Raw genomic sequence first — 15,478 nt, forward strand, 5'->3', positions numbered from 1 at the left:
CCTCCCATTGTTCGATTTGCTCGAACAGGCCCAGTAACATTGTGAGACTTGTTACTGTGTTTGGCATATTGAATATGTCACGGGTAGCTTGCCAGGCTTTGCCGTGAGGGCGAGATACTCTGGGTAGCTTGCTGGGCTCTCTGAGAGGGGCGGAGGAATCAAACTCAGGTCGACCATGTTGGCTGCGTGCAAGGCAAACGCCCTACTCACTGTGCTATCGCTCCAGTCCTTAAGAAAATTATTCAATGTATCTTATCTGCATTGGGTGTGACAGTCTAAATTTGTATTATATATTCTCCATTTGATATCAATAAAGGCTTCATTGGCTTTAGAGCAGGAATATTGTGTAAAAAATTTTGAAGGTTACTTGTTCCTTTTAATATGTAAGCTAGTGAAAACTTCCTTGATATTTTGCTGTTAGTTATGGCTAATTAGTGACAGAAGATTTTTTTTCTTGCATGTTGAGTTACTTTGAGGATTCCAATCAATGTTAAAACTATACAAGCTTCTTTTTAATTTTAATTTTCCCCATTCGATAAATTTTGTGTGTGTCCTCAGTATTAACTATGCTCTGTTTTATTAAGGCATTCCTTGGTGGTCTCAACTGGGCATTTATAGGTGTTGATGAAGCACACCGGTTAAAGAATGATGACTCTCTTCTGTATAAAACCTTAATAGACTTCAAGTCCAATCACCGCCTCCTCATCACTGGAACGCCTCTACAGAACTCCCTGAAAGAGCTCTGGTCTTTGCTCCATTTCATCATGCCAGAAAAGTAAGATATGCGGCCTTGACTGTTCTGAGCTTAGTGTCCAGGCTGTTTAGCAGGGGGGTAACCAGTGTCGGTAAGTTTGGTACGGGGATTTATCGCCTGGAAACTATTAAATGCGGGGGAAAATCCCAAGGTAGATAATTTCAGCTTGTAAAAACACTTCTTACAGTTTGTAAGTATGTGGAATGAGTTACAATAAAAATCCAGATTTCTGCATAAGGGAAACTAGATTAGACAGAAAGAACATTTTCAAGGCACTGACATACATATGTTTAGTTGATTCAGTACTTTACTTATTTTTTTCCTTTTTTGGGTCACACCCAGCAATGCTCGGGGGTTACTCCTGGCTTTTCACTCAGATTACTCCTGGTAGTGCTCAGGGGACTATATGGGATGCTGGGGATCGAACCCAGGTTGGCCGCATGCAAGGCAAACGCCCTACCCGCTGTGCTATCGCTCCGGCCCCTGATTCAGTACTTTAAGTTGATATTTTAGGATAATTTCTCCCAGACTTAAAAATACTTTGTTATTTAGTTAACACAAGAAGAACCATAAATTTTTACATAATTCATATTTCACTGCCATCCACTTTCTCAGAACTGGTTTTTAGAAGTGATTCATTTTAGCTAGTCTTTTTCTAACACAATTTGTGTCTTATATGTGAATACTGTGGTAAAACTTATGTATGGTTTGACTTCTTTTCAGTAGTGATTATACCATTATCTTTATTTATTTATTTATTTTTAAGGTTTTCTTCCTGGGAAGATTTCGAGGAAGAACATGGCAAAGGCAGAGAATATGGCTATGCAAGCCTCCACAAGGAGCTTGAGCCTTTTCTGTTACGGAGAGTTAAGAAAGATGTGGAAAAATCTCTACCAGCCAAGGTGGAACAGATTTTAAGAATGGAAATGAGTGCTTTACAGAAACAATATTACAAGTAAGCTGTCAACAAAGCTGCCTGTCCATGCTTTGAAGTTTGTTCCGTGTCCCTTTCCTTTCGTCAGCTTGTCTCCCTCTCAAAGTCATCTTTGTGCAATAAAATTCTTAAGTTTTAGAACTCATGGCGTTGTGAACAAGAAGATTTAATTGCATGTCTAAGATTCTGGATGGCTATGTAGACAAAATCCGGTTAAGCACATTACTAATATTACAAGGATTTTTGTAGTATCTTGTGATAACAAGGAATTATTTAATTATGATAATAGAGTAAGTAAGTAAAGTACAGGCCCTCCCGTTGATCGTCGATTTGCTCGAGCGGGCCCAGTAACGTCTCCATTGGAGACTTTGTTGTTACTGTGTCTGGCATTCGAATATGTCACGGGCAGCTTGCCAGGCTCTGCCGTGCGGGCGAGATACTCTGATAATAGAAATAGAAGAAAATAAACTTACCCAAAATATTGGACCTGTCTGCTTTTTGAAGCTCAATTATGCTTTGTATAAGTTATATCAATGTGTATAGTCACTTGTCAAGAATCAAAAAGGACTGCCCTACTCTCTGTTCAAGAATATAATCGCACAAAATGAACTGCTGTAGAAACTCAAACTGCACTTCAGTTCTCAAGTATCTTATGGTAAAATTTGTAAGTGCTCTACATTCAAAGAAAATACAGTTAGGACCCAGGATCTACCCTAGTGGTAGCACTGTAGCACTGTGCTCCCGTTGTTCATCGATTAGCTTGAGCGGGCCCAGTAGGGCTGGAGCGATAGCACAGCAGTGTGATGTTTGCCTTGCGTGTGGCTGGTCTGGCCGAGCCAGATTCGATTCCTCCGCCCCTCTCGGAGAGCCCGGCAAGCTACTGAGACGGCGAAGCCTGGCAAGCTCCCTGTGACGTATTCAGTATGCCAAATACAGTAACAGTACTCTGGTGGTAGATTTTCATAATCCCGTGTGAGGACAGAAAGTCAATCCTCAGTGCCAACAAAAACACATTTACTGTTTGAATTATAGGGTCTTGTTAAAGAAACTTCAAACATGAAAAAGAGGATGGGGCTGAGCAGAGTACACAGGGGGTGGCCCTTGCTGGCTTGATCCCCACCCAGCTCAGGGCATCGTGCTCCCTGTGCCTGAACAGGAGTGATCCCTGAGCACAACTGGGTGGTCCAAAGCTGCCTCTTCCTCACCACCCCCCTTCTCCACAAAGAGCGTAGTTGAAAGTCCATCTCTCAGCTCCGTTTTCAGCTCATTTCTAGTGGATTCAGCCTCTTAGCTTGGTCCCACTTCCTCCATTCTTATTTTTTTGGAAATAAGAGATGTTTTTGCCTCACTAAGTCCCTTCAAAGACTGACCTCGTCGTGAAGAAAGAAAACTCAAAATGGTAAAAGACAAAGTAGATCATGGTGAGAGTACATGCTGTGGATAGTTTGGGGTAACAGAATAAGCACCCATACGTTTTCTTAGTTACTCCTGTATTGTAGGATGGTTAATTTTTGTTTTCTTTGGGGTTTGGGTTTTGGGGTCTGTTTTTCTTCTTTTGGGGTTTTTTGGTTTCTATTTATTTTTTATTTTGGAGCCAGACCCAGTAGCCAGGGATCACCCGTGGCTCTGCTCTTAGCAATTACTCCTGGTGGCCACAGGGAACCTTTTAGGATGCCGGGATCGAACCCTGGATGGCCACGTGCAAGGCAGACGCCTCCTTGCCGCACTCCTCCAGTTCTGGTAGGCTTCTTGTTTAGAGAGACACCTAACCAGGCACTGAGATGTCCGATGGGAAATCTGCAGGAAATTAAGATGCAGATTACAGGAGACTTTTAAAAGTGAATTTAGGTGGGAGGGTTAGCCCATAAGACTTGCACTGACTCTGTTAATGGTCCAGACTATAGGTCTTGTGCGCAGGGTTGGTCTGATGTTTGGCAAGTCATAAACTTCGTAGGTCCAGTTTTTACTTTTTCTTTTTTCCTTTCCTTATTTCTTTATGGTTTGAGACTCCGTCCTGGCTGGTAATTCTAGTACTAAACAAACAACTTCTTCATGATTCTTTCTTAACAGATGGATCTTAACTAGGAATTACAAAGCCCTCAGCAAAGGCTCCAAGGGCAGTACCTCAGGCTTTTTGAACATTATGATGGAGCTGAAGAAATGTTGTAACCATTGCTACCTCATTAAACCGCCAGATAATAATGAGTTCTATAACAAACAGGAGGCCTTACAAGTAAGAATTCTAGAAATGTTTATTTCACATTCAGATGAAAATGGTATGATGTGTTAACATGTTACTTAGAAGTTCCCTTTGCCTAATGACCTATTGAAACAAAGGGCTTTATTTTTTTTTTTAATAAGTTTTATTGGATCACTGTGAGATACAGTTACAAACTTGCACGATTATATTTCAGTCCTGCAATGCCCGAGCACCCATCCCTGCACCAGTGTGCGTTTTCCACCACCATTGTTCCCAGGGTCCTTCCCGCCACCCCCACCCCACTCCGTCCCACTCCTTGTCTTTGTGGCAGGCACAATCCTTCTTAGCCTCTCCCTCTAATTTTGGGTGTTGCGATTTGCAGTACAGATACTAAGAGGCCATCCTGTTTGGTCCTTGCTCTATCTACTTCAGCACAGTCTCCTATCGTGGGCGACCCCCCAATCATCATTTCCTTAGTGGTTCCTTCTCCATCCCAGCTGCCTTTTCCCCCAGCATGTGCGGCTGGATTCCGAACCGGGGTGTGCTCTTCCTGGCCCTTCTCTCTGCTGTCCTTAGGTGTTAGTCTCATGTTAAAAACAAGGGGCTAATTTAATTTTGTTTTGTTGGGGATCAAACAGCAGGCTTCGGATGCAAACCATAGACAAATTCTTGCACTGAGCTACATCCTCCGCCCTTAGGAAGGTTTTTTAAACTGTAATTTGTCGATTTTTTTTTTTTTTTTTAAGAGATGACTCTCTACTCACGAGCTATTCTACTTTTGGGATCAACACCTCGTGGTGCCCAGAGTACTAGGTGTCCTAGCTCAGTACTCTCCTCTGACTTGCCTCACGGTGCCAGAACTACACGGTGTCAGGGATTAAACTTGGGCCTCTCTAATGCTCCTCAAGCGCTGTGAGCTTTCTCCTCAGCTCTTTTAGTGCATTCATAATCGAGGTCGGGGAGGAAATCCTAATGGTGATGATTTTGCTGCTTTCTCTATATTTTTCAGCTAGATTTTTTTTCTGAGAAACAGCATAACATACAGACAGGGAGGGAAGATTTTAACTCCGCCTGTGTCAGAAAAATTTGCAAACTGAAATAAGCCATTTTCCGACAGTGTTAACTCTTAGAGTCGTGAAAGATAGGAAAGTGTTAAGTGGTGCATTTGTTTCATTTTTTTGGTTCTTTAACATTATAAAAGTTGTAATTTATTTCCTTAAGCACCTAATCCGTAGTAGTGGAAAATTGATACTTCTTGACAAGCTGTTAATTCGCCTAAGAGAACGCGGCAATAGAGTTCTTATTTTTTCTCAAATGGTGCGGATGTTAGACATTCTTGCAGAATATTTGAAGTATCGCCAGTTCCCCTTTCAGGTAAGTATTTTGTCTTGCCTCTTTTGTTGATTTCGATTTGTTTGATCCCTAACCGTATTCTGTGAAATTTACCTTAGGAGTTTTTCTGTGCATAAACATTTTTAATGTACATTTATACTTTTAGGGAAATACGTCTTAAATTTTTGTTTGCTTGTCTTTTTAGTGACACGTTTAGCAGTAAGGGACTTCTCTAATTTTGTTGCTTTTTTAGTTTTTTATTTCTCTTCTATGTGTAAAGCTTAAGGGGCGGACTGCAAAGTGTGTAGAGACTTTGGTTTGAGGAGTCAAAGGGAAAGAGCAGTCTCGTGAATGTTTCAGGGACCGTGGGTTCTCAGAACCCAAGTGCTCGTAATACCCTAATGCATGGTTTGCTGAATAGAACGAGGCACTCTGGACGATACCAAAATGGTTCTTATGGTCCATCTGTTCGATATTTCTTTCAAAATTCATTCTTGAGGGTTAAATTTAATACTGATGAGTGTTTTAATGTTGGAGTCAGGTGCTACTCTCAGTGCTTTACCTCCAATTCCATTTAACTCTTAAAGCAATTTTGTGAGTAGTGCCTGGAACATAAATGCACTCACAATGCAGCATATAGGAGTGGAGTGATACAGTGCAGCTTCTTGTTTCTCTGCCGTGTTGGAACTTAGAACCTGGTGACTTGGTGCTGCTCATAGACATTAAGCGCTAATTTAAAAATAGAGCACTATTATTCTGGCAAGTGTTGTGCAGGCAGACAGCAAAGTCACCTGGCCATGTGAGGGAAACAGGAAGCAGTGTTCTGTGGTTTAGGTTTCCGCACCACACCTGGTGTTGCTCGTGGGCGCTTCCTGTCGAGGACTCCCTCCTGACCTGCTCTGGGCTCCTGTGGTATTCGACAGAAGACTCAGACTGGGCCTGCTGCCTGGCTCGCATTCACTCCAGCCTCTGCTTGCTGAGGATAGTGTTTCATTTTCTTGGGAGAAAATTGAGTTGTACTTTTTACTCATCACCCTTTATCTCTCACTCAGCTTTGCACCCTGCCCTAGCTTTATGTTCATTCGCCAAAAAAAAAAAAAAAATTCAAAAACCAGTGCAGAAGTGCTTGTAAACCCCAGTTATCTTCCCAACCCCCCCTTCTCCTACATCACTTCCTAGGGAGAACCATTTTAAATATTTTTGGTTTTGTTCTGCCACAGTAATTGGCAATGCCAGTCTTTTAAAAAGTTTTGCTACTTTTCACTAAGAATAACCATTTTATTTTTGTGTCGTTTTGCTATTGGGCATTGTGGTGTGGTGTTCCTAATCCATAGTAAGTATACTTGCTGCATGCCATATGCTGTGCTGCTCACTCAGTTCTCGTAATGAATCCTCTTTGTTCTGGGAAGGGAATCCCATGATTCCCATTTACTGAGGAGAAAACTTACATGTCTGCAGCATTCAGAGGTCGTCAGGATTCTCAGTTATGTGCTGTTTCATAGAATCCATGGTATTGCAGATCAGTGATTCTCAAATTAGTTTAATTCGTTTATACTGGTTTCTGATCAGGACGTATTCCTGACTCTGAGGTCAGGACTCACTCCTGGCGATACTCGGGGACTATATATGCTGGTGGGGATTGAACTGGACTTGGCCACATGAAAGGCAGGGCACGGCGAAGACCACCCCCCCGCCCCACCACACACACACACACACACACACACACACACACACACACAGCACCGCAAGCCTGTACTCTCTCCAGCCTCTGTTGGGCTTCTTTTCCTCTTTTCCATCTTTTAGCCACTGCCACCAACACCCAACCATTTGAGTTTTTGATTCATCACACCTTGGATGGGACTCAGTATTTTGCATTTTTACATTCTCAGGTGACTAGAATACTGTTGCTTCAGTAACCATACTGGACTTAATCACTCTATTTTAATGCATCGGGAGGTTAGTTGAATGAGTGTTGCAGTGCTTACAGAGGAAGCCTGATTGGGGCCTACAGGGCAGTACAGAGGTGAGGCGCTTGCCTGTCCTGGGGCTGATCCATATTTGGCTGCCCAGGGTTAGGGTCCCTGCTCTCCACAGCCTGCTCCGCTAGGAGTGGGCCCTAGAACAGAGCCAGGGTAAGTCCTGTGCATCACCAGGTGTGGCCCCAAAACTCAGACGGAAAAAAATGATAAACTTTGAGAGTAAGTCAGAGAACGTGCTTTGGGTGTGCAGCGATGTGCTCGTTGTCATGTAAAATGTATTTCTTAGACATGGTCTTGGGAGTAGATTTTAGCCAATGTTTTTAGGCATTTAAGGGAAGCAGTTCTACCATTTAGTAGTACCGACTTCTAGTGCATTATTTTACTTCCAGTAAGAATTGTATGTGATATCCTAGTCATAGCAAAAAGAGTATTTATTCATGAATGACTTCATAATTTTGTAATTAACCTTTTAACTGTTTCATTCTATTATCTGTTGCATTTTCAGAGATTAGATGGATCAATTAAAGGGGAGCTGAGGAAGCAAGCTCTCGATCATTTTAATGCTGAAGGATCAGAGGTACAAATGCTTTGAAAATTGTAAATTTTTAGTCATCACTAATCATATTTGGTTTGATTAAAAAAAGAGAAAATCATTGCCAGTTTGGATTTATGCGATTTTTTTTTTAAATGGCTTTTTTGGTGGTTGGGGGCACACGTCGCCTTGCTCCGGGTTTTCTCCTCGCTCCGTATTCAGGAATCACTCTTGGCAGTGTGTGGGGAACCATATGGGATGCCAAGTGTTGGCCATCTGCAGGGCTAACGCCCCGCCCTCTACATTACCTCTCCCACCCCAATTTGTGAGAATTTTAAGTCACCGTCATATGTTAAATTTAAAATTTTTATTCTTACCAGTACTATTTTAGCATAAGGTCATCATTATGCTTCAAAACAAGCCTGTTTTCAATTAGGATTTGGTACATTATTTCCACATGTAATTTTTGTTGGTTTGTGTACGTGTTTGCTGGATTTATTTTTTCAAGTGCCTTTCATTTTTTGTACTAAGATACTTTTTAATGTCAGAAAATCACTTACAATCATACTGATTATTAAGTCACATGTTAGAAAGACTTAAATTGTGCATATTTATACTTCCTTACAGGATTTCTGTTTTTTGCTTTCCACACGAGCTGGAGGTCTAGGAATTAATTTAGCCTCGGCTGACACTGTTGTCATATTTGATTCTGATTGGAATCCACAGAATGACCTTCAGGCACAAGCCCGAGCTCATCGGATTGGGCAGAAGAAACAGGTATCTCTCCCCCCCCCCTCCCACTCTCCCTTTCCTTTAGTCTGTTAGAATTGTTCCTGACAATCAGTATTGGGTGGTAATTTTGACTTCTCTGTCCACTGATAAGCTTGTTGGAGTAGTTATATTTCACTTCTCATGAACAAATAACTATGTCTAAATTGGATGGATCATGCACTCGCTCCATCTTTCTTCTCTTAATAGCTGTATAACACAATATTTTTATTTAATATATGAATTTTAAAATATTTGCTTATTTTAATATCAAAACAGATGGTGACTAACAGTGGTTTCTTTTTGTTCACCTTAATTTCATTGAAAAAGCCATTCTTGTAGTTCTTTTCTGTTGTGCTGTAGTTTTGGAGGTTGGGAGGTCCGCCTGCCTGTGCTCAGGGTTTACACTCAGAGATCACTCCTGGCAGTGTTGCAGGACTGTGTGGTGCTGGGGATCTAACCCAGGTGCCCTTATGTAAGTAAGGCAAGTGCCTTAACTCTGTCCTTTCTCTCCTGGCCCCATTGTCGTTTCTATTTTTGTGCAGTTAGCTGGCTCTGTTAACTCTAATGGACTTTGAGAAGAATCACTCATCTTCTGACCCCTTGGCCCTTGCATTTTAATTTACTTATCTCTCTCTCTCTCTCTAGAGAAACGCTTCATGGCTCCTTTCACTAGCAGGGCATGTGAACAAGTGCGATAAAGAAGCCTTTGTCGGGGCTGGAGCAATAGCACAGCGGGTAGGGCGTTTGCCTTGCACGCGGCCGACCTGAGTTCAATTCCCAGCATCCCATATGGTCCCCTGAGCGCCACCAGGAGTGATTCTTGAGTGCAGAGCCAGGAATAACCCCTGTGCATTGCCGGGTGTGACCCAAAAAGCAAAAAAAAAAAAAAAAAAAAAAAAAGAAGCCTTTGTCATTTGTGCTATCATTTAAAATGATATTTTCTACTGAAGTGTGTTTTATGATTTAAAAAATATTTGGTAGCTATTCTAAATTTTGTTTATAAAATATTTATTTTATTAAATCACAGTGAGATCCACAGTTGTCCAGGGTTTCGGTAACACAATATTCCAACACCCGTCACTTGACCAGTGTACATTTCCTACCACCAATGTGTGTTATGATTTAAAGCAAAAGTGTTTTAGGAATGGGGAGGTAACTCAGATGGATGGTGCCCACTTTCCCCCTCGCCACACCACTTTCTAGTCTGCCTCAAGTGGCTTCCTGTCCTCTGAGCATTCCGGGGACACCATGTGAAGAAAATGATTAAAAAGCAGTGCCTTACCAAGAGTGTATCGTGCATTTTCCTGTAATTTCTTGTTACTCGGGTTAACTGTATGTTTTAAGTAAAAGCTTATATTTATAATAATGGTTCTTCGCCTGTAATGACAGAAGCTGTTCTATTGCCCTAAAAATTTAAAACAGTTGTTTCTCAAGTAATCTTTATTTTATTATGTGACTATACTAGAATGTAAAAAATTAAGTTTGGACTTGAGAGATTAAGAGTAGAAATATTAATTAAATATTATTATTAAGAAAAATATTAATTAAAATATCATCCTGCATAAGTCATAGAAAAACAAGAAAGTACCCAGGGTATGCTGGTGTGTAAAAGAGTATATTTAATTTAGGTTAAATATTAGAAAACCTTTGAGTAGTAAAGAGAGGAAAAATTGAATTTGAATAACTACAGGCTAGGTAAAGGTAAAGGCCCTCCCGTTGTTCGTCGATTTGCTCGAGCGGGCCCAGTAACGTCTCCATTGGGGACTTTGTTGTTACTGTGTTTGGCATATCGAACACGTCACGGGGGGCTTGCCGGGCTCTGCCGTGCGGGCGAGATACTCTCGGTAGCTTGCCAGGCTCTCCGAGAGGGGCGGAGGAATCGAACTCAGGTCGGCCGTGTTGGCTGCGTGCAAGGCAAACGCCCTACCGCTGTGCTATCGCTCCAGCCCAACTACAGGCTAAGACAAATTATAGACTGTTACCAAAGGGAAGGGGAGGGATCTTTTCACAGGTGAGCAGGGTCTGATGTGTATGTGACGAGTCAAAATATCCCTGTATTAAGACACTGGGTGTGTACTGAACAGATGTCTCCTCAGTTGAAATTTCCAGCACAGGGCTAGATACAAATTCCACTTATACTTCTGAAATATCATAGGAAATGGAAATAGAGGGCTAGAGGGAGTGTTAATAAGGTTAAGACATATAGCTAGCATTAAACACTTAAGGGCTGCAGCTGGGACACTGGTTCAAGTCCTGGCACCTCTGTGATCCCAAGCATGACATCTAACCAACCGCTGCTGAATTTGGCCCTAAAGCCTCCTCCCTCCCCCACCAAAAATAATTGAAAGAATGGAGACTAGGTAAGGAAAGGAATCAGTTTTTGGGGGGGTGAGGGGGGGCACCAGGAAGGGGCGTGGTCATCCATTCCTGGCAATGCTCATACGATTTCTGCACTGAGAAATCATTCCTGGTGCATTGGCTCAGGGGACCCTATGGAAAGCCAGGGATCAAACTTGGGTTAGCTGCATGCAAGGCAAGCATCTTATGTACTGTGCTATCTTAATGCAAGATTTTTTTTAAAAATATAAAGTATATTTATATTTTTTAAATGGTTTAAATATAAAGTACATATGGTTTAAACATGAAGTATATTTTCAGTGATGAGATTATTTTTGTTATCTTTTTACTGATAAATTATGGCAAGATACCTTTTGTATTTGGTTTAAAATTTATCAAAAGAAGTATATATCTTTTGTTAAGTGTTTGCATTCTAACAACACAAAATATGAGTGGCTGTAGTTGACTGATACAAATGAGTTTTATTGGTGATGGTAATTTTTATAAGCATTTAGAATGCTGACTTTTGATAAAATCCAAATGAAACATTATCCAGTTATGTACTGATAAATATGACAATAATCATAAAAATTACTGTATACCATAGCATTTTGAAAATCTTATGTTTCTGTCAAATCAGAGTTTAAACTCAGAATAATTAAAAAGAGGTTTTAAATGGTTAGGGGGATTGAATTCAGATAAGGCCAGTTTTTTAGATATGGCCCAAACTCTAGTGTGCCCCTCCCCAATAAAACCCGAAAGCAGAGGTTAAAATCACTTCAAAGACTTGAAAGACAGGATAGGTCTTTTTCTTTTCACAGTGTCAATTGATTGCAGGATGCCTACTATCCCACATCCTTATTTTCTAAATTCTGGTTTGTTAAAATGTGGGTCACTGCCACATAACTGTGGGGGTTGCAAGAAATATTAAAAATTGGTTTTAAAATAATTTTTAATGAATATTTCATTGCATATCTATTTGGAACCGGTTAGGATTTTCTCAGATGAAAAGTTGTTGCACGTGGAGGTGGTCTGAGCACTCCTCTACTGTGCTATCGTCGACAGGGCGCTTGTCTTGCATTAGGCCAACCTGAGTTCCATCCCTGAAGCCCATCTACCATGACTGATCCCTGAGTTCAGAGCAGGAGGAAGCACCGAGCACTGCCAGGGATGGTCCCGAACCAAAAGCAAAAGCAACCTTGTGCCCTGCTCCAGATCAGAAGTTCCCAGACCTATTTGGGCTACAATTCCCTCTGCAGAGAAAACTTAGTCAGTGTCCCAGGAAATTACATTGTAAAAGTAATAAAGAGAAAGTGACCTTTGTGTGTATTCAAGATTCTTAGGGACCTCCTGGGCCTTTCCAGGCCTTGGGGAGGGCGGTATCACTTGATCTGGTACCTATGTAAGCAGTAGAGAATCCATCCAATCACTGAAACTTTGAGCAGTGCATGTCCTTGCAAGGGCCTGGCTTATGGAGCACTGGCTGACCTTGAGAGACGGGACAGTTGCCATTTTGAAAGGTTTCGATTACAGGGCTTCATCATTTATTTGAGGAGCAGGTATAGAATGGATTATGTGTAATAATGGAACCTGAATTGAACAAGGGTATTTAAAGTTCGCCATTTTCCCCAGAGAAAGATAGTTTAAAATTTACAGTCCTTTGGGAAGGAAGGGAGGGAATGAACGAGTAAAGAAAATGTGAAGAGGGATATTCTCTCAACTGTTAAACCAGAGGAACTTACTGCTGGCACATCTCATGATAGAGCATGTGCCGATCTCAGTCATTGGCTCCACAGGCGCCCCCCAAGTACTGCTGCAAGACATGGTTGTGGAGCTCCCTCAGCGCCCCCCCCCCCCCCCCCCCCCCCCCAGCACCGCACACTCTAGGCCAAGGATTGGTGCATCCAGCCAGTAGGCACCCTTCTGGCTGCTTGGAGGTTAGGCCCAGGCTCCCAGCGATGGCTGGGAAGGAATTGTGCTTTTGAAAAAGGAACATTAGCGCCTTTGATTATTTTCACTTTTCTTTTTTCTATTTTCTCTTTCTTTACTTTCACTTTTCATTTTGCGTTTAGCCTGCGAAAACCTCGTGTACGATTATTGGGAACTTCAGGTTAACAAAAGACTTTTTTTCTCTAGCTTTTGCTTGATCATACCTATCTTATCTTTGCAGGTGAATATTTATCGTCTGGTTACAAAGGGATCAGTTGAAGAGGATATTCTTGAGAGGGCCAAAAAGAAGATGGTTTTAGATCATCTTGTAATTCAAAGAATGGACACGACGGGGAAGACCGTGCTGCATACGGGCTCTGCCCCTTCCAGGTAGTCACTGCACGATTGAAAGTCACTGGAAAACATGTCGTGCCGTGTTTCCGAACCATCCTGTGCTGTGGGTACTTCTGTCACTGGGTTCCGTAGTGTTGTTCTACACACCCGAGCACACGCACGTTCATATTTTTAAAAAGTAGGGTAGATTCTATTCAGTGGCATACGTTAGGATCTTGTTTCTGCCAGTTTCTTGTTTGGGCTTTGGGTTTTGTTTTTGTTTTCTGAGATCCTGGAGATGCACAGGGCCCAACTCGTGCAAGGCAGTTTCTCTGCTGCTGAGCTACACAGCCTTTGCTCACTTGCTAGTACTCTAAGCTTGGGGAAATCCTTGGCTCTCAGAGGCTCAGTTATGTTTGCTGGGAGGTGGTGAGAGGCATCAAACCCAAGCCTTCATCCACGTGAAGGATGTGATCTGCTTCTAAGCTGCCCCTTTAGCCTAGACTTCTGCTTCCTTGTTTTTATTTGCTTGCTTTTTTTTTTTTTTTTTTGACGGGGTGGGGAGGTGACCACCCTGGTGGTGCGTGGTGCTCAGGGCTCATTCCTCATTTCTGCTCTTAAGGATCATTCTTGGTGGGGCTTGGGAACCATATGCAGTACTGGGAGTTGAATACGACTCAGCCGTGTGTAAGGCAAGCGCACTACCCACTGTACTGTCGCTCTGGTCCAAGGTTCCTTGGTTTTAAAATCCTGAAATGTTAGTCATCTTCAAATATGTGAGGTCTTGGGTGTGATTCCTGGGACTGCGCAAAAAGTAAGCTAATTAGAACTTTATTTATCTAACCATATCACATTCCTGCTGTGAAGGGGGCTGTTTCAATCATTGGTAAATGGACTGTGGAAGTGTTAACTGTTTTTGTTTTTCTTGATTTTTAGTTCTACTCCTTTCAATAAAGAAGAATTATCAGCCATTTTGAAGTTTGGTGCTGAAGAACTTTTTAAGGAACCTGAAGGAGAAGAACAGGAGCCCCAGGTGAAAACAATAGTTGAGACTAGATTCAAGTACAAAGTGTGTTTGCTTTAAAAAGGTTTTAAGAAGGTATCTTTCTCATTCTAGGAAATGGACATAGATGAAATCTTGAAGAGGGCAGAGACTCATGAAAATGAACCAGGCCCTTTAACTGTGGGTGACGAGCTGCTCTCCCAGTTCAAGGTAGACCTGGTGTTGCGTTTTGTTTGAAATTGTTTGAAAGAAGTGTAGTTGAGAGGTATTGAGCTGCTGTTTGTTCAGGATTTTAATCTCTTTAAAAAGCACAGTCTACAAATAATTTTTTAATTTCAATTAAATTTTGGTTTTGGTTAATGGGCCTCACTGGTAGTACTCAGAAACCTGTGCACGTTGCCAGGAATCAAACCAGGGTCAGCTCCATAACGGCAAACACCTTAGCCCCTGTTCTCTTTCTCTCCTTGGCCCTTTCATTAAAATCCTTAAAATTTACTGATCCAGAGAGATCGTGCAGCTGGTAGGAAGCCTAAGTGTTATCACCACAAAGAAATCAAGTAAAAAAAACTTACAAATTTCCAATTAAAACACAAATTTCCCTGATTTGATGAAGACCCAAAAGTTACATGTGTCCGAAAGCACTGTAAAACTTATGCACAGTTTCATAAAGTTGTTTGCCAGTTGTTGAATGAGTTTATCAGCTGTCCATTCAGTAAAGATTCAGTGAGCATCTGCAGAGGGACATAGCAGGGAACAAAAACTTGTAAATGCACCACTGACTGGTGGTGGAGAAACTGTTGCAGGATAAGAAGTAAAGGTGGTATTACCAGCTGGAATACTGTTTAGTTAGGAGACGCTTACCTTTATAAAGTGGAGTGATCTAAGGAGTGGTGTTTAAGCTCTTATCTACAGATAACGTCTACCCATCCATGAAAAAGTTTAATACATGGCACACCTGGACCATGTGCATAGCTGCTCGAACTTACCCCTCTTTTCAGAAAGACATTCCTCAGCTCCCCCAGATATGTCCCTTTGGCAAATAGGCAAAGTGTTGCCCTGTGTACCCCAGGCCCCTAATGCCCTGGATTGTGTCAACTCCCCCACTGGTGACCACCAGCTTTGGGAAAGATTGCTGTAGTGGCTGCAGTGAGCTTTTTCAAGGACCAGCAGGAAGTTGCTGTGGAAATTTTAATTTTCATCCGCTGATGTCATTATCTTTTTCTGCCTGCTAAGTTAAATTGTTTGCTTTAACTAGACTCAGTTGCAGTTTTTTTTTTAAAGTCATTGATGAGTGAACTAGAACAAATATGTGTTATTTTTTAGCAGTATGTATCCACATGTATACCAGTGCTTATCCACAGCTGACTTTAAGGC

The 15,478-nt window shown here is 41.8% G+C and overlaps 1 protein-coding gene across 2 annotated transcripts in view; it reads left to right on the forward strand.

Moving 5' to 3' along the window:
• Positions 1-15,478, forward strand: part of CHD1 (chromodomain helicase DNA binding protein 1) — an 89,999-nt gene that overhangs the window by 44,920 nt on the left and 29,601 nt on the right. For both annotated transcript variants that reach the window (XM_056112469.1, XM_056112468.1), the window contains exons 14-22: positions 585-775; positions 1,521-1,709; positions 3,759-3,921; positions 5,110-5,262; positions 7,705-7,776; positions 8,359-8,508; positions 13,010-13,158; positions 14,038-14,134; positions 14,219-14,314. In XM_056112469.1, coding sequence (XP_055968444.1) covers positions 585-775; positions 1,521-1,709; positions 3,759-3,921; positions 5,110-5,262; positions 7,705-7,776; positions 8,359-8,508; positions 13,010-13,158; positions 14,038-14,134; positions 14,219-14,314 — 1,260 coding nt within the window. The remainder of the gene's footprint in view (positions 1-584; positions 776-1,520; positions 1,710-3,758; positions 3,922-5,109; positions 5,263-7,704; positions 7,777-8,358; positions 8,509-13,009; positions 13,159-14,037; positions 14,135-14,218; positions 14,315-15,478) is intronic.

Source organism: Sorex fumeus, unplaced genomic scaffold (genome assembly GCF_029834395.1).
Source record: "Sorex fumeus unplaced genomic scaffold, SorFum_2.1 ptg000018l, whole genome shotgun sequence".
NCBI classification, from domain to species: domain Eukaryota; kingdom Metazoa; phylum Chordata; class Mammalia; order Eulipotyphla; family Soricidae; genus Sorex; species Sorex fumeus.